This window comes from Mya arenaria, chromosome 16 (assembly GCF_026914265.1).
Source record: "Mya arenaria isolate MELC-2E11 chromosome 16, ASM2691426v1".
NCBI lineage: Eukaryota > Metazoa > Mollusca > Bivalvia > Myida > Myidae > Mya > Mya arenaria.
Window position 1 is genome coordinate 20,008,070 of NC_069137.1, and position 24,825 is coordinate 20,032,894.

A 24,825-nucleotide genomic window follows, 5' to 3' on the forward strand; every position below is an offset into this window, starting at 1 on the left:
AAGCTCACATGCACCCGGGCCGGGAATCGAACCCAGGTTGCCTAGGTGAGAAGCGAGAACGCTAACCACTGCACTAACCGGACAACGGATTGAAGAAATTCTCACATGTAACAATATGAACAAGGTCTATGTAATCCATTTTTTTATTTTCATAAAAAAGCTATTGAACTCCATTCGACTAATCCAATCTGGGCCGCGATTGTGACTACAGGTAGTCTTGAATTCGAGGCCTTTCTGCTGCTTCCGGTGAACGCATTGTCAACGGAATACTTCATTCCTTCGTACCGACCATATTCTACCAATACGTATATGTCCCAATTCTTAATCGTTGCCACCGAAACTGACACGACAGTGGATATTGAATTTCCCTCTACATTTACACCATGGGCAAAAGGCCGCATTAAGATTGAATTGCAAAAGTATCAAACATATCTGTTTCAAAACCGAATGGACACCACTGGAACACTTGTCACTAGTGATAAACCAGTTGCTGTCTTCGCCGGTAATTCCTATGGTGCAGTGCCTGTCAACGGCACAGGCTATGGATATATGGTTGAGCAAGTCCTACCAACCAGGTTTTATGACTTCAAGTTCATAGTTCCTGCAAATAGCCCAGGCGACGACTACTACATCCGCATTTTCTCCATTTATGATGACACGAGAGTGAACATGTACAATTCAACTACTCATGACTCCCACTTCCTGAAAAGGCTTGAACAATATGAGCGCCATTTCATGGCGGAACCGACCGTGTTGCTAGCTGATAAGCCCATTTATGTGATGATTTACTCAACTAGCAATTTCATGATGACTGCGCAGGCCATGTCACAGTTTCAGTCTGAGTATGAATTCACCCTTCAAGGCAGATATAATCCTAACATCATTGCTGTAACTATCAAGACAGCAGAAATCAGTGAACTATATCTTGACGGCAACAAAGTTACCATAGACAACCCCAAAGTCACCCAGGTCGCATCCCCTCTGCATGACTACAGTGTCCTATACATATCAATCACTGAAGCAACAATTCACCGAATCCATCACTCTAGGCAGCGACAGTTTGGAGCAGTACTGTACGGTACAAATCAGTATGCGTACGGAATGCCTCTTCAGATGACGCTGACAGATATTGGTTAGTACGACATAATTTTGTAAATAAAAATATGTTAAAAATATAACCCAATAGTATTTATAAACAGGTCGAAGTAGATTAAGTAGAAACACAACATATAATATTTTTCATATGTTTAGAAAAACGTTTGAGTTCGCACAGTTAGATACCTTATATTTATTTAGTTTGCGATTTCAATGTTCAACCAATTACGAAATAATACAGTATTCAAACATTATACCGATTAAAGCAATATTGGAACAACGGTTTTAAATGTTGTATCGTTCTTCATTCAGGATGTTACCTGATAAATGGCACGAACAGTACGTTCGACCCAGGACAAGGGTCTCACCATGGGTCTCAAATCGACTACCAAGCTTCTGGTATGGTTATAAATCCTAATTTCATACATGAGCTATTTCGAATATACATCAACGGAAAATGACAGATGTTATGTCTTTCAGATGATAATTTGTATTTCAGAAATGAGCATAGTCATTAAATGAAGGCATCAACTGATATTGTTCCTAATAACAAGCTATAGGTTTATACAACGCTTTGTTCAGATTCAAGTTATGTTTACAATGATATTACAACATTATTCGTTGCCACGATGTTACACAGGAGTTTGGTCTTGTGTTATGGGGGAATCCTGAGTTCCCTGAGGAAACCCACTTGTCAGGCTTGGTGACCACAAACCAAACTGGACAATTGCTTTTGCTAAGGGTATCATTTTTGTTTAAGAAATTTGTAGAGTATAATTGATATTTGTCACAGTTTTGAAAATTGTGCTCACTCTCCAAATATAATGTCAGGTTATTCAGGGTTCATACACAGATTAATTTACTTAGTTCAAGAAATGAACAAACGTTCTGTTCTCATATAGTTTGCTGTTTCTGTTCAGGATTTCAAAACATTTAACCAGGCTTACACCAGAAGAAAAAAAAAACACTTTGCTTATTCACTATTAAAATATAGCTTTGGTGCTCACTCGGTGAAATAGATGGCAATTATACACTGAAACAAAAAGGTCGATATATTAGTCAATTGTCATTTAAGTGCATTACATGTCTAAATTGAATAATGACGTCAAATCAAACGGTTCTAAGGTAGGCTTATCAAGCATGCGGTATGCTTCATTATTAGATGTAATGATTATTACCTTCAATTTGATAACGGTACGGGATTGTGCGGGTAATTGAGAATCATACGGGTAATGCCTTGGGCAACATGTACGATCATAATCAGTCTTGTATCGCTATAATATTCTATAACGGTACGGTACTGTACGGGAAATATAGAATCATACGGGTCTTACCTTGGGTCACATATTTTATCATTATCAGTATGGTATCTCTAAAACAGACGTTATTATATAACGGTACGGTACGGTACGGGTAATTGAGAATCATACGGATAATGCTTTGGGCAACATGTATGATCATAATCAGTCTTGTATCTCAATTTTAGACGTAATTCTATAACGGTATGGGCCTGTACGGGTAATCGAGAATCATGCGGGTCTTATCTTGGGCCACATTTCCAATCATTACCAGTCTGGTATCGCAATTTTAGACGTAATTCGAAAATCCATTTCAGTTAAAGAGTTTTTGAAGATATGCACCAACCAGTCTACAAATAAATACTGTTTTATATTAGATCGATATTGTAAACCCAAATACCTCCAAAAATTTGTTTCGCTGTTCGAACAGGATAAATGGTGGCCTTTTGTCATGTTAATCTCCTCAATAGTTGAAAGTTGCTCTTAATTAAATCGAATGTTTTACATAGTAATAGTCATAAACAATGTGAAACCATAAACCAAAATTGAACTAATGGCGGTCCTACCAGACAGCATTGTGTCCATTGCTTACATGGACTTTATTTTGCATTAACCTCAGAACATATGAAATATTTATTTTAGGTAATGGTGTTCACTGCTTCAATTGTGACGATATGACACACCTTAAGTATTGCGACAGGGTGACAACATGTAGGGAAAACGAGGTGAGTGGTTAAAATAGTGTTAGATGATTCCGTTATTTTACGAGCTCATGGATGGTACCTGTAAGTGTTGTTAAATTTTATGAATCACCATAACACTATGACAGTTTGCTCACGTGGAGGAAAAAAAGATGAATCATAAAAGCGTTCGTGTTATATATGCATGTGTGCATTTTACATGTTGCATGATTTATCATATGTTTTGGGACAGCATGATCTATTGGTTCGAATATGAGACAGTTAACGATAGTTCATGTAATGTGTTTTTGATATATGTGTGCATTCTACTATCTTAGAATTGCGTCATGAATTTTGCTCAAAACTACTTATTAATAAACGACTATACTATTTTTTAATCAGATATATTTGCTTGCTTTGAATGTTCGTTCGCTTGAGAATATCTCGATGGTCCCTGCAGACGTGTTTCGACTGTAATTGTTCAATTTGACCTTCAGGTTTGCTACGTCCAGAGCTACTCCAAGGGTCTCGACGCCATTCGCTACAAGTCTGGCTGCACAAATAAGCTAGTAATTGATTTAATAGATACGTAGCAGTTGTTAGGTTATAAAAGTCAGTAACCTGCCTGTTTTGAACATTGGCACAAGGCGTAGTACTCGCAGCGCATGGTTAATAAACAGAACTGACTGTCCATTTATTAGATGTTCTGTATTTCGCATTAAGTGTACTGTGGGCCGTAGCCCTGTGCATTATTTTTAAATCAAATGTCAGCACGCACAGGATTTTGACAATATTTGAACGACAATATGTCCAAGTTAAACGTGTACAATAATGTTTCCTTAGTTCGTTTTAAGGCTCTTAAAAAAGAACTATTTAGTTCAGTGTCATATTTTAATTAATTTCACATCGCGAACACCAAAGATAAAAATGTTCAACAAATAATACGCTAATTGTTAAATATAGCTTTTTGAGTCCAATCGGATATATGCAATTTCACGATCTTATTTCATTTCACGAGTTTCATAGAACAACATATTTTCACGACTGGCGAATCAATAATTTTTCTATGATCACGAATGTGTTTTTCCCTTTTATAAGGAACGTTAAAATGTTACATTGCACGATTTCTCTCATCGTCGGCAACCACAGTACTTTCTTCTGTTACACTTCATACATACAATTGACTGAAAAAATCTCGTTTTAATGAATATGTATGAGGCAGGGGAGACAACTCTTCTTCCAATGAATTTGCATGTTACAGTCAAATATTGCTCAATAACTTTTCAGTTTCAGTAGCCTTTGTGGCTGTGTGGTATTGACTACCACCAAATATTATTGTACGTACATGTAAAAGGCTGACCCGGCTTAAGTCCGCAATTCGCCAGAATATTTTTCAATCGTAAAGCATATGGTACTTTGCGGACCAATGAAACCGCCTCATTAATTATTCATGATTAAGATATTTTCTTTGCCAAATTGCCACGGTACACAATGAAGCATAACGTATTGTGTTTAGGGGATATTTGGCGATGGGTTTCTCTGTTGTCTTACCTTGACCGTAGATTGTATGAATGTTTTACCATGCGATCAAATCAGATAAAATCGAATTATATTTACTTGTATATTGACGGCATTAAATCAATTGTATTACCTGAGAGCATTGATCACCTGAAAAAGTTATCGTAACACTTTTTTATTGGCGGATATCGCGGCAATCAAAGTGTAAATGATAAAAATAATAATTGTTCTGAACTTGGTCAAAGTAAAGTTAGCTTTGTATTTGTTTAATTTCAAACTCGTTACTGCTATAGAAGACTTATGGATGCACTTACAGTCTGCTTTTTCTAACAAGATTTGAAACACTTGTCACAGCTGTACTTATTCATGTCTAAATTGTGAGAACGTCATAAAATATTGCACGCTTTGAGAAAACAACGGTTTCGTTAATCACGTTGTTAACTTAAATAAAGTTCTGAACAATCGGCCTATTTTCTAACATTCACAGCGCCAATCTACTTATTGATGCATTATGTCTCCACTGCAGCGTTGTAGGAGTCACGGACTATCCGGCTGCTTTGAATGCTGTAATGGGAGTTACTGCAATATACGAGGGTGTAAGGATGATGGTAAGTATTTTAAAGTTGTAGTAAAATATTAATACACGATAATGACAAATGAATATAAATATTTGAATACGTAAATATGTCATTATGAGGTGTACCGCGTTAAGCAACAAGAAGGTTTTGTAGATGGGTTTCGGCCTGTTTATTGTAGAATCATATAAAATAATATCATATCAAATAACTTACTTACACAAACACTGTGAATATCAGTAATAGTATCCTTGATTTTCCAAAACTGTCGGACTCTTGACGCAGTTATATTGTTTCCAGAAATGAAATAAGACTTTTTGCATGCTTTTCGATGAAATTTTCAGTTTTATCAGCGAAATAGCAACATTGAAAATATCAATCTGATATTTTCACTGCTAAATAAGGATTGAAAATATTAACTTTAAGAACAAAAATTAAGTCAAGTGTAGTTACTTCTCCGTGATCAAACCCTAATACATCACATTTAAACCATTTCTTTTTAGAAATATGTGTTTACGAAAAAGTACATAATTTACTTTTTATTAGAAAAATATTTAAAAAAATGTCAATCCTTTTTCTTTTTGATAAAATGGTCGGTAGGACATGTCTTAGTTTTACTTATCGCCAACTATAAATTACAGCTCAACGTAGACACACGGAAACGAAGTCCATTTTCCCTTGAATTTCGCCGCCAAAAGGTCGCAGTGTTTTCGTACTGGTAGGGCTATGCTAATTGACAGAAATGCCGTTACCACGTCTCCGAGTGTACGGGTGTATAACATGGTCCAAAGACCAACGTTCTGCTTTGATTGTTCCCACCAACGTATAGATGATGAAACTTCGCCTGTTTTGTATTCACTGTAGCACAGTTATACCTTCCTTTTCAGTGTTTTCATCTACTACAGGCCAGTGAAGTTGACTCTGCTTTGAATGCCTCCACAAAAGGTGGATGCTCTTAAATTGTTGATTGATTACAGGTATGGTTGGGATATCTCAGAGAGGGCCGTTCTGTTTTGAATGTGGTCACACTGGGGCCGGAGATGTATGTGAAACCGTCCGGTTGTGTTCCGTGACTGAGGTACCTTAAACGTTGCCAATTTTCTGATCATTACTCACTGTATTAAAATGTTTTAAACTTCAGTCCCTTAATGATTAAAGGGACCATACACCAGACGATACTATTGTAGATAAAAATTTCAAAATTGTTAATACAATTGATAATATTTTGTAAAATGCATTGAATCGTAATTACTGATCCATCACAGAGCTTACAACATATGTCTCTTATGCCGATTTTGCCCCATTTTCTCATTACAAAATTTACTGGGTTTGTCTACCACGTATTTTCCAGCAAATTAAAATATAGCCTCTGTATATGTATATGTACTAATCATGGGACCTTCACATGCTAAATATACACACTATTAACTGGGAAACCATTATGTCCTATTTTTAAAAAGTTAAACTCAGTTGATACAGTGATAACATATTGTTTAATCATGTGGAATAATGAATCATCGGCCTCATACAACATCGTATTGAAAATTATATGCTTACTTTGTGAAAGTACCGTATTTGAAGATTTTTGGACCATCTGGTCTTCAATCTCTCTTTAAACTCCAAAAGAGAGCCGATGGAATCTGAAATAAAGCAAACATGAAAACCATGTTAATAATGAAATGCATTATACAATTAAGTACTGTTTATTATCGGACAAAGTTCAAAACCAATCATCGATACAAATTGGACACCCATTAACGATCAAAGATAAAAAGAGAAAAAATAAACTTATATTTTTTATATAATTCAAAATGGAAACAACACACACTGAATGCAATATACATGAATTAAAAAAACAACTTGTTTTTAATCACTTATAATAATATTCATTAATAATTAAGAGTATACAAGTGTATTTAATGGTTTGCAAAAAATAAGGTTTGCTTAACCGATTATGCTCGATGTTGAGCAATCATTGACGAATATTCTACTATATTCTTCCAATTACCCAGCTAACGACCCCAATGGCGTAGGGTATGCAACTTTAACGTTCGTGTTAGAACCAAGTAATAATATCTTTCCAGGCGTGCTTGATTGAGGAGTATAAGTGGGGTGAAAATGACAGACACTTCATTACGGGATGCACTGACGCTCAGGTGTGTATAATAAAACCAAGAACTGTCTGAACACAATATGCTTAATTATTCTGTCGTTGAATGAGTGTTTCTTGTGATAATAAAATAATGTCGTCTTTCGAAGTATCGCTATGATATGCAGTTACATCCATTCATTGTTCTAGCAATGCAATGTAAACGCATATTTTGCTGAAAAAATATGCCGTAAAATCAGACCCTGCCGTTCTGCAATTGTATGGGCCGCGGTAATTTTCGTTTTTTAGTAACTCGTTTAGCACTGTATTCATACCTGAAGTTACACAATGAATAAACCGGAAACAAAGATTGAGTCTGTCTGTTATCATTTATGTACCTTTCTGACATTCCAATTGAATCGGTCCTGGTCAGTGTCATTCCTATTTTAGTTTAAACATTCTATATTTTACAAGGGTGTGATAAAGCTAATACTAAGTCTCTCTCGTTGGAACGATGTTGCGCGAGAGTGTTGTCATGTTGTGGGGGGGGGGGGGGGGGACACGGAGAAAACACACTTGTCTTGCTTGGTGACCACTAACCAAACTCACATGCGCCCATGCCGGGAATCGATCCCGGGTCGCATTGGTGGGAATTGGTGCGCTAGCCACTGCGCTAATCGGACTACCAATTCCTATTTTGTTGTTCTAGCTGTGCAGTAATACAAGAAAACGAGCCGTGGCTGAGCTGGACAGGAAGGGAGAATATGCCGGTCTGCTCTCACTGTTGTACAACAGATTTCTGCAACTCAAACTGCACAGATGCCAGCATAATCCCGGGTGTAATTGGTAAGAATTATTATATCAAACAGAAAATTGAAACCCAACTAGAACATCGTTCAAGGGAAGTTATGACTAATCACTTTCCTTTTCTGTTTTAACATGTTCAGTTTTTAAAGTGACACTCTTATTCAAAATCAATACATACACATGTAAGACAAACATCGATAAACCTTTCACTACTTACTAAATTATGCATTGTAGGAAAATATATATATTATATATTTTTACAAGATTGTTACCGTGTATTTAATAGCAGAAAGCGCAAACATATTAAATGATTGGCGAATGTTATAAGTTTTACTGTGGTCTACTACAGTCTCATAAGGTAGAAATACAGTGTTTTATGCTCATTTCTGTCAAATTAAACTCGGTATCCTTCATAGACATTTATTCATTCTTTTTGGAATATCAAAACAATATTATTTATTGTGGTAAAATTTAACCGGGAATAAGAGTACATTTTAAAACTGAGTTCAACCATAATTTGCACAGAATATCAAGTGCATGATGGAAATATCCGTTCATACCGAATCAAACCAACATATTACATTCCATCAAGAGGTGTTTTGGTCAATATATATTTGATTAAATACATTAATGAAGGTTAAGTTAAAAACAACATTATACAATCAATATTTTAAACATTCAGTTTAATGTGGTATTTCTGTTGCAGGGTGAAGGATGTTCCAAGCTAAACGGATTTCTTGAGAGTGTACACATGTTCATTAAACCAAACTGAATATGTACGATTTTGTTTTGTATATACCCAATTAAAGTACATGTATATATCATAAAAAAGAAAGTATATACAGTATATTCTCGTCGAAAACGTTTCGAGACACAAATCATCAGCCGGTTTTGCAAAATATTAAGACGAGAAAACAGTTTTTCTCCTCAAGTGGGTGTTCTCTAATTGTGATGATAAACATATCTTGCAAGCCCTATATACTGTCGCCATAATTTTCGCGTGTATTATTGTTTTGAATGGTAGAAATAAAGAAGTGTAATTGATAAATGCTGTCAAAGTAAAGTGATAATGCCACAGCTCTAACGTTAGCGTAGCAGACTTACCAAAATAGCACTACAATTATTTAAAGTTCCATAAAGTAAAACAAATATTAATTATGTTACGGCTCAGAAACGGCAATTCTATTAAATCGGTATGGAATAACACAAAAGGAGTTTGAGGATTTTGCACGTCAGTCACACCAAGTTTACGATCATTTGAAACTTTTAATTGATTCATATGCGAGATGATTATCTGACTAAATTAAATACGTAGGTTTGATAGTTTTAAGCCATTTCATAAAGTGTCAATGCAATTCATCGGGTAAGAGTGATCTTGATTGATCAATTAAGAAGGTTGGATTGTTAGAACCACCACTGTAAATGGTTGAATGCAGCACATCAAGTAAATGCGCATATATTAACCTTACGTTGCTTGTTGCAAAGCCTTAACCAGCAGTCATCAATCGAACAATAATAGGCTATAATTTGCATTTCAATACAGAGTGTTATTTCGTTTTTTTGGATGGATGGGTGCACTTTTCTAAAGTTTCGATGAAATACATTATGCATCTTCTGAGATATTGACTAACAAATGCTTACATGCATTTTAAACCTTTATGTGTATCCGATGCAAGGGTGAGTACATAGTATTTCTCTCTGTTACGTAAATTAAAAAAAAACAACAAATTAACAAACAAACTGACAATGCTAGAGGGACGACGGCGAAATTGGTGTGATAACAGAATACAATACAAAAAATAGAGTTGAACTAATTAAAACTCTTGATTGTTATACTCAGTAGTTTAACAGAAAAATATAAGTATTAACTTCTTTATTTGCAACGCACATATGACAACATGATACGAAGTGTGTCAATTACAATGTTTAGAATTTTGGAAGTATAAACATTGATATAATGACGTTTTTGAAAATTAATTCAGTTTACATATGTTTGAACAAATTAGTGTGCCTATATAGATAGTAACCGTTGATAATTTGAAATAATTTGAAAATTGTCTTATTCAATATAACACATTTTTACACGGATTTGAAATTTTCAGAGAAACACGATACAAGCTTAAATGGTTACCAGATGTCGGTAAAGATTTAAGATTATATCTTTTGAACCAACTTTAGAAATATTTAAAATAACAGCTATATTGATTATTTTTTTTCGATTTTGAGGAAATAACTTCTTTAAATATTCATGATAGTGTCTGAGATATCTAGCAAGCTCTACTTGATTATGCCAATTTCCCATCTAAAAGGCATCTGTAATCTGTAAATACAAATCCAGGAATGATATTAATAATAAATTCCAAAAATAAAAAAGATATAAATACAATTACATATAGTTCACATTCAAAAGATTTGTTCTCAGTTTATGTCTACGCAAGTATGTGATACATGCAGACACTGTCCAAGGGACTTGACAAAAACAACTGTGCATACAATTTCACTCTCTTCACGATCATCTGTACATTCTTTGCTCACAATATACGAACTCCACTTACAAAAAATATAAACACACATTCACGAGTAATGAGAAGTATAATTGTATATGTTTTGATAACAGTCCTATAATTTTCGCACTCAGAGAACGACGTCGGAAGTATGTGATTGAACAGAAACTGTCCAATTGATACACCATACAAACTTTGTACCACATTTAAATATTAACTTGAAAGGTAGAACTATAATAAAAAATAAACCCTTCGACATTAATATTTAAGTTTGCAATATTCATCTTCAGAATGTGTAAATGCTATAACTATCACTATAAAAATAAATGAATGCGCAGTTCATTTCCCGTCATTTTAATTTTAAAAACAAACAGTCAAACCTCTATTAGTTAATTTTCTTGCACCAATGACCGAAACTTTATTACAAACAAATATATGCTGTGTTTTGTTAAAAAAAACATTACAGGAAAAAAGAGTTCAAGCAAAATCTGCATCAAACAGACGAGGCCAAAATGGTGAGCTTGGCCACTTTGGAACTACTAAAATATGTGTGTTTTACAAGCCAACGCTTGTATAATATTTTACTGACTAAATGTAGGGGTGGGGGCAAGCCAGTTTGATCGTTTCTCCAATTTTGGGTAACACTGTTGACAGCCTCTGTTTCAAGAAAGGAGGAATCGTAATTGTAACGTGCAGCTTTTCTATTTGCATTGGCGAACATATCAATCGTGAAGGGCCTCAAAATACCTTTGAGATAATGGAAAAAAGCCTTTCATTTATCAGTGTTTCTGTTTTTACTTATGTCATCAGAAAAACTATTTAACTCTTTAGGTACCGATTGAATCTCGACATCTATATTCTTGATGAAGCAAATACCAAAAATACGTAACGCCAATTCGTGCAGTTCTAATTTGGGCGGCCTACCTTAACTTCTTGCACACATGTATGTGAATCGGATAACCATTGTATAGATTTTTCGTGCAAGAATATCACCATAATTTCTTAGTGCTAAAAATAGCACCTTTAAGTTCATTAAAAGGTGAAGATCTTTGTCGGACCACATATCATGAAAGATTAAGCATGTACATCTTGCAATAAAACCATTACATCTAGCATCGAGCGATATGAACTTTCAAACGTCAATGGGTGCATTTACAGAAATAATTTTGCATTTTTGTTGTCAATACTGTCCATCCAGAAGTCATGTCCTGAAACACACATATTTTCTGAGGGTATTGCAAACCTTTTATCCAAAGAGGCACGAGAAGTAATTACTAGATACAAACCTATAGTCATAAGTCTAGCGAGATACCGTATGAATCATTTTCAATAGACAACTGTAGACTCTCCCAGATTAAACCTTTTCACTCAAGTATTTGAACTGAATACCAGATTGATTTTACATTGTTTATCAGCAGACATGCATTAGGTTAATTTTTCTGACATTCTTTGCATCCTCAATTGTACTTTCAATATTCTTATTCGTGCCACAACCATCATAAGGAATATCACGATTTTAATTGCATTGTATCTCCAATCTCACAAATTCACGCAACGTTGTAACAAAATGAAAAAGGGCGCTACTTAAATAGAACGGTATCACTGTACAACAATAGTACTTTCCCTTTATAATAAAACCCCACACGTACGATGTCCTTGTAAAAATGTGATAGTATCGTTTCGAAAACAAATTTTTAACAAACACTTTTTTATCAAAATAATCTAATTCCTGTTTTCTAATCTTCAGATGTCATTTTTTCTTTCCAAATACATTATATAAAAAATCTAAATTATATTTTCTTTCTGTCATAATTCACAGACATTTAGTGACTCGCCACGTGCAGAATTGTTTGACCTTTAGTAATAAAACCATTTTCGAGCATGCCATCTACAGTTCCTGAGCAAAATTCAAATTTAATAATGCAGATTTCTTATTGTTAGAAGTTAGAAGTCTATATCCGTGCCCGATAGTAACTATAACATCAAAAGTTCCACCAATAGTGTTCCAACAGTCGCTTTGATCATGAAATACTTGACTATACCATTGACTAGTCTTTTGCCCGATGGATGTCTTGTGTTTCAGGCTTTTCCTCAGTGTTCGTATTTTTAAAAGATCTTCATTTAAAGTTCTCTAGCTGAGTATCAACTATTGTAGTAACAAACCAAATGCCTGAACAATGTCTTCCTTATCCTTGAGAGACTACCTTGCTCTCCAACACGTGACATTTAACTCCTATTTGCGGCGACCCACTGTGGCCAGGTTCAGACTCCTTTTTCGATACTCCGTCTTCTATGTTGCCTGCAAAAATAACATCGCAGAGAAATATATTATGTAAAAAGAACTACTCCAACTTCAAATGTTAGAAATGAAAAGTTTATAAGAAACGCTGTTATTCTAAAAGATGTGGAATACACCCTACTTGTTAGAAAAAGCGCGAAGTCACGCGAAATTGCTCTGTTATTTTCGATAAATTAGTAATGTTTTATAGTGTTTGTTCACACAAAATTCATATGTGGATTTAGCATTTTATGTGTGCTATGTGAGAATGGATGTTTTAGAAACAGAGGTTGGAATATAAGTGAGTTATTTAAGTTTTATAATTTCCCTTTGTTTCAATTGGAATACTAACTTGTGAAAATGTGAAACCGTGACAAGTGTTCAGTCAAACGGACTAGAAATGGATTTTGGTGCGGAGAGAATCAATTTCTAATTATCGGATTTAGCCACGGAACAGGTTGATCGGCGTGACCCCGAGACCGTTATAACCAAACACCGAGGATCAATGGCTAGAGGATCATGCATGTGTGACAGTGATACGAGACTGTCCAGTCATGTGATCAAAACAGTCACCATTGTGACAGTGCGATACTGACGTTATTGGTTTGGAAGACGTCGACTTCCGGGTCGTCGAGGAATATCGGAAACTTGTTCAATTGTACCGAGACTATTTTAGAGACATGTGTGTACAGTATATCTTAAGGGAATATGCATCGAGTGAGAGTGACCTTGATCGTATCAGACGCCAGTACTTCGAAAATCTGAAAGAGGTCAGTGGAGATTTCCCGTTTGGTCAGGACGCAAGCTGAAGAGGCGAATGGCTTCGCGTTTGTGTGAGCCGCTGGCTGTGCGGTTAGCTCAGAACATCTTCAGCATTATTGAGGTGACTGAGGGTGGTGATTTTAGTGTTCTTAAATCCATGATAAGTGTAGGTAAAACGCACCGCGTGTCCGTCGCCCAGCAAGAAAGAGTACACCGACTTCGCGTCGGATTCCTTATCTTAAAGACACTGTTTCATCGCTACTTTTAAAGCAAACATTTCATGCCAGTGAAAAACTACGATCAGAGCAGATGAGTGCATTAAAATAATGCTGGAAAAATCAAAACGGACATTATTGAATGTAGTGACTCGATCTGTTCATATACATCCTCTACGCTAGGAGCTATGATAAATCTTACAAGCTCTGTTGTTGGCAGGAAACAGAGGTGGAGGATAGAGTGAGACATACGGAGGTATTTCTGGATGATGAGAACAAAGTCACTGTCGCCACTGTCTCAACCTGAAATGACGTCATGGTGCTCGTCGATGTACATATTCCAGACGACAGATAGGTGCTAGATGACGACTGCGTGAAAAATATAGACACTGAATCTCACATTGAAGGGAATCTTATTCCGGTGATAGTGACACATCGCAGTGACGACAACTTCCGGTTAGTGGAACGCAAGCGTGTGGAACGATACTGCATCTTTGGGCTCAATTCTAAGTTAACACTGATGTACTGGCCAACGTGATTGAGAGTAAGGGACCGACTGTTAAATCAATGAAGGTGTTTCCATTAAGAGCCAATCGCCAGAGGGTGTTAGTTAAACTAACTGTTGTTTCAGGCGAGAGTTCAAATTGCGTGCTTATCGATGGCGTTTGGCCTGATTATGTGAGCTGTAAACCATGGCGGTCACGTGAGCCACGTCGACATGATTCACATACACGTCAAGTGAAGTCGCGTGACGGAGAAGAGCGTCGATGGTCTTCGCGAGTGGGCGATAACGCAAGCAAAAACCGAAGATTCACGTAGAACATCATATGAGATTCCTCCTAGACTCCGTGGGGCGACTCATAGGCAATCTGAAGGACGTTATCCTGGCGACCGGCAAGACTACGGACGAAAAGTGTGCGACAATAAAGACAACGAACGTGAGGAATTCTACACGCAATATGACACTAGTCGGCCTCAAGGAAGTCGTTTCAATGTGTTGTCGATATATGTTGACTAAATGTGGGTATTAGGTTAGAAAAGTGTTATTAATCGAACATGGCTGTTATCATTAATTACCTGATAATAATGTCTACATTAAGTATTAGCCTCTTACCATGGAACTTAACCGGCATCATGTCTAGTGCCGCGTACCTTTGTGATGTACTGACGGGTGGGGATACTGATTAGTGATATATGTGGACTCTCAGAACATGGAATCGATCTCAAGCGATTACAGACACCATACGATTTGCAAAAACCGAGATTGAATAACACTAAATTAGGTAGAGGCTGCGTATCAATTATGTGGCATAAACGTTATGATAATTTCATTTTGCCTTTAAGTATTAATGATGACAGCATCGCAGTTTTTCAGTTTCAAATCATACCGGGAAAATATGTTTTTATCTTCCAGTTGTATTTACCTTGTATAAACCACTCTATTGAAAAATATGAACAGTATATTGCACGCTTATATGATTTATATTTCATGTATTGTGATAAAGGTGCGACAATTTTCATGGGGGATTTCAATGCTAATCAGTTAAGAATCAGAGACAAAATGCTTTACAAATTCATGAATGATTGTAATATGTGCGCTGTTAACATGCTTAACTCTTGATTAGGCTCTGTAGAAACTTTTTATCATATGACGGCTGCACTACGTCAACTCTTGACTATATTTGTATGCCATTAGAAATAGTTGATTGTGTTGTGCATTGTGAAGTTGCGGATGACAATTGTTTGAACATGTCAAGACACAAACCTATTTTATGCTCTTTATGTTTTGAAAATGTTGATATGCACTTAGATGAAAATGAGTTGTGTAATTGTATTAATTGGAAAAATGTAAATTTAGACCACAGGCAGTTATATGAATATGTGTTAATAATGATTTGGGGTTATTGAATAAATCAAATGGCGTAGATATGTTTTATGATTCATTATGAAAAGTTATTCGTGAAAATGCAAGGAAAACGTTGCCTTTTAAGAGTTTCGGTCATTCCTAAAACCATATTGGGATGGGGAGCTGTCCATTTTACATAAAGATATGCAGCGGTCACGTGATGCATGGTGTAGGGCTGGGCGGCCCCGTGATACAACAGACCATATATATGTAAAGTATAGAACTGAGAAAGCGTTGTTTAGAAAGAGACACAGATTGTATATGGAACAATATTTACTTCGTTTAAACAGTAAACTAGAACTTTCAGCTGAGACGGACTCGGTTTACTTTTGGAGAACTATTAATGCTTGAAAGAAACAATCGAAGCTGAAATTAGTGGATGGACTGAATTTCAATTGCGTTGCCTATAGAAATCGGAAGGATATTGTCGAACAGTGGGGATACTACTTTAAAACTCTTTATATGTTTCTTCCGAACAAGAGGATTTTGATAGTGAATGGAAACAGACTGTTGAAATGATGAGTGTTGATCAGGCTTTAGAAAGACTCATACTTGACCCGGAAGTTACGATTTCACCGGAAGTGTTTGCCGGTTGTATTAAAAAACGCTACCGAGGGGAAGGCCTGTGGGCCGAATAAAATAAGTCATGAACTCTTGCTATACGCTCAAAAAACAATAGTTAAACCCCTTTCGGTATTGTATACCGCTATGTTGAGACTTGGTTACATTCTTGATGAAGGGGCACTTAATTACGTTGCACAAAGGTGGAAATAAACGGAAAGATGACCCAAATAACTACAGGGCAATAACTCTGTCATCCAGTATACTAAAGATAAATGAATGCGTTTTACTGGAGCGGTGTAAAGAAACAATTACTAAAAAACTGAAAATACTTCAAGGTGGTTTTTAACAGCAGCTAGGATGTATTATGACTAGTTTTTCATTGAGAGAGTGTTTACATTTTGACAGAGAGTTCTCATCCCCCGTTTATCTTTGTTTCCTTGACGCCCGTCAGGCCTTCGACAGGGTGTGGCACGACGGCCTCTTTTTTAGACTGCTGATGTTGAACCGATACGAAGAAATTTCAGAATCGACCGTCGAGGGGAACACGATACTAGCACTACGGAACATGTACACGGGCGTTACGAGTCGTGTGAGGTACCGGGGGTTATATTCGGAGGAACTTCCGGTACTACAGGGGACCCACCAGGGAGGTAAGAGTTCGTGTCTACTGTATCTGGCCTGTATTAACGGATTGGTTGATGAATTGGCACGAAGTGGAAATGGATTGTGCATTTATGACATCAATATGAGCGCACCTACAGTAGCTGTTGACATGGTACATTTAGATTCCTGTGTAACTAAAAAAATGTGCAGTTGTCGTATTCAATACAAAATGCATACCAACAAGTACTATACAGCCTTCATTCTTCTTAGAACAAGATCCGATACCAAGGTGTGTAAGCTATATGCCCTTAGGCATAGAGTGTAATGAAACACTCTCGGTACAAGATTGTTTTAAGAACGCATGCATCAAGTTACGTGGGGCATGTATGAATATTTGCAGTAGTGGCATCGACCCGGGCACCATCAGCGCAAAGACATTAAGAGTAATATACACATCAGTTATCTTACCAAAAGCTCTTTATGGCTGTGAGCTCTGGAATAGCTATTATAACAGGATATCAAGGGACTGCGCATCATTTCTGCATGAAACACATGCAATGGTTTCAAAGGAACATCTCTACCAAATATGTGTTGATGACGCTTAATATGGCATCCATAAAATCTATTAAAGACTTTAAAAAGCTTCAACTTTTGTCGAATGGAAATCTCATTGGAAAACTTGACTTTAAATGCAAAAAAAAACATATTTCTAAATCATGTTTCAGAAACAAAAAAAATATCTTATTAGTATTACCGAACTCATTTCAAAAATAAAAAAAAATAAAACAAACATTGGGTGAAAAACAAAGAAAATAAATTGCAAAAAATCCTAATTTGCAAACTTAATCCAGATGCTGTAATATCACAAAATACTAATATTCCTCGTAGAAAATTAAATTCAAATAGCGAACAGTACCATATAAAATATAAACGCACTACCGTATTTAACTATATTAACTCTGAAAATAAATACATTTATGTTTATATGTATTGCTTTATCCTTTAGGAAGAAAAACAACAACAAATAAACACAGTTAGTTTTAGTCAAAATCTAAATTCGAGTTATCGCTGAATTTGGCTTGTTTTGTTCGCAGTTGATTTTTAGTTATTCTGAGGTCGATGACTTATAGAGCCTTTTTTCGATGTCTTTGTAAATATACAACTAAGGGTTAGCTTCAAGAGAAGATTGTTGTAACACAATAAGTATCATGACCTTTCATAGATACAATACAATTCACAATTCTTTATTATCATTTTTTAAAAACACACATTTCTTGCAGAAACTAGTAAGGTCAGAGGCTTGTGGAAGGATTTCCAAGAAATAAACCTGATATTGGAGTTACAAAACAGAATTGAATTTATCCGGCTGATAAAAATCAGTATCTGTTTGTTGTACGCCTTGCTGAACAGAAGCGGACGACAACACCATGGCTCACAATGTGACAAGAGTACAATATTGATACTCCTTTTTCGATCTGGTGTTGAAGCAAATGCTGGCCCTGGCCCTCCAAGAAATTGGAAAGGTATTTCTGTTCCAATCTGAACATTAATTCACATGACGATACGATATGACTTATCTACTGCACATATAACTGTACCAGATATCCGAAGATCAATAAGGAACGGTCTTGATAAACATATTATATTTTGTTTAGCCTAATTATGCTGTTAGTCTCAGAAATAAAGTTCATTGTAGGTGAGATGCTAATTGTTCATTTGTTCAATTGTTCGATTTTGGAGAATTGCCAATATCTAACATTTCTTCACCATAAGGTTATAAATGCACTTTCACACTTTATCAGTTAAATAAACAACGACGCCTTGCGGTTCATCCAACCAACTTGAACGTATGCTTTTCTTTGAACGAAACGCCAGCCCTTTACTGCATCATATAATAAACCATAATTTTTTTTACAGATCTCCCAACAACTGTTAGACACTTAGGGATCTTATCAAGCCAGATTGCTAATGGCTGGGGGTATTACGCTGACCGTCTGGGACTCACAGAAGATGACAGAGATGTCATTGTCGCTAAGTACCCACGAACACAGATGCAGATCTACCACATGCTAAATCTGGCGGCCCTTCTTCGACCACTCATGACTATGAGAACAATGCTGATAATATTGGAAGAGTGCGCAGAAGAATTCGACGATATGGTTGTCGCATGGGAAACCGCTTGAAGATTTTTTTGGTACATAATACACTTTACGCCAAAATTTGTATCTGTTTGTTGTATGCTGTTTAACAGGAACGAATAAGTGTGTTTATTTATTTATAAATAATTCTAATATTTTTTTAAGATTTATTGTTTGTTGAAAGAAATATGGTTCGTAGGTTAAACAAATTTTAAAGAGCAAATACTGATTCGGAGGAAACTTTCAAACATGGTGACATCACACGTAAGCTCATGTGAAGAGTTTTTATGTGAAATAAACTTACACCAAAATGTAACAAATACCCTCTTTCTGTTTAGCTGATGTCGAGGAAGAAATCCAAATAGCGGTTCAAGCAAATGAAGGAGATGGGGAAGGCCAAAATGATGCTTCAAGTCGGGGTCTCAAACGGATATCCAACTTTGAGTCAGGGGAACCTTCTGTCAAAATACAGCGAATATAGGCGTAGAAAGTGAATATGCAACGTGCATATAAGTAGTCAGAAGTGATGCAAAGCAATACGTATTACCTAGGCAGTGAGGTCGCAACAAGTATCTAACTAGGTTGCAAGGATTCAATGAGAATATAAACTCATCAGCGAGGGTAACTGACGATTTGTTACAAACGTGATATAATAAGTGACTAAGTGCATTATGAACGCAATGGTTATGTTAACATCGGCTAGTGAAGGCACATAGTTGTTCCGAAATATAGTAATTTTATGTATAAAGTAAGTGATAAAAAATCCTAAATGGCGATGGATGATCATAACAAATTCTATAAGAGAAGTGTCAGTATACGCTATTGGTTTTCAATATAAAAAAAATGTACAAATATCATCTGAGTTGTTATTGGATTTCAATTTAAAGGTATACAGGGAATGTAATAATGTACATATTGCTTTGTAAATAATCTCGTTTTTGTTGTTCTGTAGTGTTCTGAATACCAGTTTTACGATCTGCTCTGGTCGTTGATAATTTGATAAGTTCTTTTTATTTGTGTAACATAAATACGTCCATGGATCCAAACTGTGCTGGCCTGAATGAAAGTCAATATATGAAACCTACTGATCATAAAACAGTTCTGAGCTTTCGGCTCATTGTCTCTAGTTTTTATTGCTTAATAGACTCTGTTTGTAGGTAGTTATGTTAATACGAAGCTTGCGATTATTGTTAGTATTTGTGATTTCAGTGTCATTGGCTCATAAAATAAATGACATATACCTTTTGCAGCAGCTTATTGTTGCGTAAATTGTCGCCCACACAATATATACATTGCGTTATCTGCAAAAATCAATGAACATACCTTTAGCGTATAAAATTATGATGTGTATTAAAGAAAAAGGACAATACTTATAGTTTCTATATAAAGCATATCCTTTTCGACAACCAAATATAACATGAAAATTGTATGCATTTTATCTTTTAAAAATGACGCAAACTTTGCAGCGATTAATGGCTATGTTGGTAAACGTTTGCTTTTTCTGTCCTCGAATCAAGTAAAATGATAAACTACTACATAGTGATTCAACAGGCATCCATTTTGCTTGTTTAAAATAAATCCATAACGTAATTTTGAGAAAAAATCAGACATTGCGGTTTTGCAGTCTTCAGTTCTTAAGAATGCCGTATTCAATGACGCGATATGATATATTGACTGTCGTATTTTATGAATAAAGTTCTCAATATTATTCATCATTGTCAAGGAATCTGCAAGTTGACTTCGTCTGCAAGAAAGTAACTGCAAAGATAGCCCTTTTAAAAAGACTAAATTACTTTTTTAACGGCCCAATGAGACAATTGTTTTATAAATCAAATATACTTCCCATGTTTGACTATTGTTGTAGTGTTTGGGGATAAGTAAGCAAACGCATATGAAACGAATAACCATGATTCAAACAAGAGCTGCAAAAAATATTTTCTTTAAGCCTATAAGAACGCCATCACATGACTTATTTAAAAAAATGGCTTCAATTTGAATACCGTTCAAATGTAAAACGAGTGTTATGGTATATAAATATATTAACAATCTTACAACGAGTTATATAAAAGACATATTAAAATATCGAACAATGAAAGATTTAGATTACGATCTTAAACGCATTATTATTATTATTATTATTATTATTATTATTATTATTATTATTATTATATTATATTATTATTTTTATTTTTATTTTTATATTATTATATTTTTTTATCATATTTCACCTCATGAACAAAAAAGGAAATACTTTTATTTCTAAGCAACTCATGAAATATAGATTTGATGCTAGCTCGGTGAAACATATTACACAGAAACAAACTATTACTTTCTATATTATCGTAATATATAATGTCACGTATAATACGATCAAACAGACACTAGTTTTCCAGCTGGGTGCTGTCAAAATATTGCTGCATAGCTGGATAAGCTTATCTTAATACTTTGTACAATTAAACACTTCTTCAACAGTGTTATATTGCTTTAATATGAAGCTGAAAAATATAATTTTCCTGCGGATTCCGTTGGATTCAGGGTTAATAAAATGATCACGTTGTTAAGGCAATTAATACAGTGTTATAACATGAATTTGCTGATTTCATAATACATTGAAACTGGCATGGACGTGCCCAGTACTAAAACATATAAATATTAAAACTAAAGGAACAAATTAAGTAAACAACATACAGTTGGGAAAGGCTCTTCCATTACATTTCACACCAGGACCGAAGCTCTGCCCTCAAAACGGTTTGGTTTTGCAACTCTGTACTACCTCAGTAGGTGGTTAAGTGCAAAAAAGTGTTACTTTGCTCCAGTATACCAACCCCTGACATAGCAATGCTATATACATCGTACGTCATTTGGGATGCATTGTCAGCAAAGAGCAAAACACAATCCTCGATTTTATATATAAGTATAAGTTTGAATTCTTCATTTGTAGAATTTCAGGAAATGGACAATTTGTACATTTCTGGCACCGTACCACATACGTTTCCTCTTCTAAAGCTTGTGGGGTACCCTCGTTTTTGTATTTAGCACCAGCAATAGTACGTAAGCAATTATAACTGAACCCTCGGCTACATTCAAAACAAATCTGGACTTATCGACGTTTACTTGGATGATAACATTTTTATCGTATTCAAAGTTTTAAGCATGCATATAGGTATCCGTACAAATCAGTTTGTTTAATACATTTTTAAACGAAAATTGCACCTATTATTCAAAATGAATAAAATTACTACACATACATATCGATTTAATGATAAGGCCCCGGGTGTCCCGGGAGGGGTCCTTTCTTTTAAAAGTGTATATGGAATTTGGTCGTCTAACAAATAACAAAGGAATAACAAAGGAGAAACAAGAACTTCCTACCTGAAATAAACTGTTTAAACAAAAAAGTGTACCTTATATTGAAAAACGGTTACTGCACATACCCATCGCTTGAATAATAAGGCCCCGGGGTCCTTTACATTATTTTTTTATCTACTATGGAACATGCATGTCCTAAAATATCAAATGAATTAAAAAGGGGGGAAAGACGTGGGACTAAAAACTGACAATGCGCTATAAATGCAATTGTATTAGCTTACATTTAAAACATACAAACAGGTCAAGTATATTTATAGTAGTACAACTAGAATAAAAATAGAACTCTGAAATAGAATAGATGTACAAAATATTACCCGTAATCTACGAATCTCCGATAAAATAGTAATACTATGTTAATTTGAAATTTAGCAAATTATTTGTTCATGATTCTTGAACACTGGTTTTGTGGTTAAACAATCAAGAAGGTATTAAAATCTTAAAAAGACCTTATATTATGTATAATCAGAATTAATCAAAGTATTTGTTTTTTAAGTTAAAGGAAGCAATAATTTACGCACACACATTTTCTCAAATGTATTGATTTGCCTTTGAATATGACATTTTTATACAATTCATAAACTGTACACAGCAAGAAAATTGGAGCATTAATGTTTAATATAAAATTACAATGAAAATAACTGGACAAACCAAGTAACCAATTTATAAAAAGACCCTATTAAAAGGTACAATACTCAGACCCTGAACGAAAAAATACACACCGTCCAGTAACCCATAAAGGTCTTACACTCATCAACACAATCTTATCAAATACGCCTTTGAACGATTAGCGGAACTTGGGTGGTTTTTAATATATAACGTCTGTTTATCTAATGGTCATACATCGTTGACTCCATTCACACTATTGGTCAGTTATTTATATCGTTGACGTCATCGATGCAATACTCTTTCAAATATTTTCGTCTCTGGAACTATGTGATCTGCAGGTTTTCTCATAGAAATTAATAAGCATTCTCGGCTGTACGTATTTTATTTGAATATATGAGCTTGTTACAAAAATGTTAACCTTATAAATTTAACTACCTTGATGCTAACAACGTTCAACACTCTTAACAATCATTCGATGGTTGATGTTATGTTGTTTTATGATGTTTTATGATGTTGAATTTGATTTCTTTAGTCTTCAGTCTTTAAACAGGTCCCAAAATCACGAAACCTCTGAACTCTCTAATAGCACGATTTAGCTAAGCTAGAGTTGTTGTGTTTTTTTTCTAAAATTCGCGTAATATATACATTTTTAAGAGATTTTAGACTTCAAATCAAAATTATTTTAATGATTATCCCGTTAACCATATTTTCATTGTCAAAACCAAATTAAAATATTATTTCGGCTGATCAAATTCAGCAACATAAGCATTATAGGAATTAAAGTTTCGAGATATTGGGGCCAGGGACCATATTTATAATGCATCTTAAGAGTGTTCCTAGTGGATTTCGTAAATTTTTAAATTTTTCATAATTAAATTGCAAGAAATGCATAAGTGTTTTTAACATTAAAGTATTTTGTTTTTCAATAAGGTCAATGAAAATAATATTATTTTGAAAACCTTTATTTTAATTTCATATGACTAAAGAGATACTAAAATTAAGTAAGACTTAAGTTAAGAAATGACTTCTGGGACCGTTTCAATAAAACATATTAGTCGATTTTAGTCGTAAATTGATATCATCTTAGTACCAAAGTTCCATCATTTTGCTTCTAATTTGAGTGAAATGAGCTTTATACCATAATTAAAGATGAACACAGAGATGAGGAAAATAGATATACAATATGCTGTATTGCCGTTTGTGCCCTTTATACAGATTGAAGATAAGTTAAATTATGACTGAAATCCTTTCTTGAAACGGCCCCCATAAGTTTTATGAATACCGCCCCTGGACATGTGTAAAAGGCAGGCGACTAGGCATGTCCCTGTAGTTACATCCACTTATTCCAACTGCTTCTTAAATATGTTTAATGTTTTTGAAAGAAGTCGCCATTGTTCTGCTTATTTCATTTCTCGTTGTCATCCTGGACTTGAAGCGACCGGAAAAGATCGATAACTTTGTCCTCGGACGTCATTTTCTCAGTGACGTCATTGGTCAAGTCGAGATTTTTCATCAGGTCAAATAGTTCGTGGATGGATTCCACTTCGTAGACAGTTGTTTCTGAATCACAACAAGAACATCATAACTATTCCAGAATGTTAAGCAATCGTTTGATGGCGATATGTACAGTGTGTGTATACCACGTGATGAATTGCGTCATAAATGATTCATCGAAAGGTAAAATTTGACTTCCAATAAAGACATTAAACAAAGATCACTTTACTATTTCCTCACCATTTCAAATCAATCTTAGCGCAGTCTACAGAGCCAATCATTTGGTATTTTACCAGAGTTTGTTTTCAGAGGCGGGGCTCTTCA

General features: G+C 35.1%; 1 protein-coding gene across 1 annotated transcript; it reads left to right on the forward strand.

The window, feature by feature from the left end:
• Positions 1-196: 196 nt before the first annotated feature.
• On the forward strand, positions 197-8,790 carry LOC128221472 (uncharacterized). The gene is made up of 9 exons (XM_052930078.1): positions 197-1,132; positions 1,408-1,494; positions 3,036-3,118; positions 3,571-3,642; positions 5,118-5,199; positions 6,144-6,244; positions 7,251-7,322; positions 7,965-8,101; positions 8,769-8,790. The coding sequence occupies exons 1-9, from the start codon at positions 310-312 to the stop codon at positions 8,788-8,790; spliced, it is 1,479 nt and encodes a 492-aa protein (XP_052786038.1). The 5' UTR covers positions 197-309.
• The last annotated feature ends 16,035 nt before the right edge of the window (positions 8,791-24,825 follow it).

Excerpts from the sequence above, each read along its gene's own strand:
- LOC128221472 (XM_052930078.1), top strand. The coding sequence starts at position 310 with ATGTCCCAATTCTTAATCGTTGCCACCGAAACTGACACGACAGTGGAT. Across the intron at positions 3,643-5,117 it reads CTGGCTGCACAAATAAGCTA|CGTTGTAGGAGTCACGGACT; the intron begins GTAATTGATTTA and ends TCTCCACTGCAG. Across the intron at positions 7,323-7,964 it reads CGGGATGCACTGACGCTCAG|CTGTGCAGTAATACAAGAAA; the intron begins GTGTGTATAATA and ends TTGTTGTTCTAG.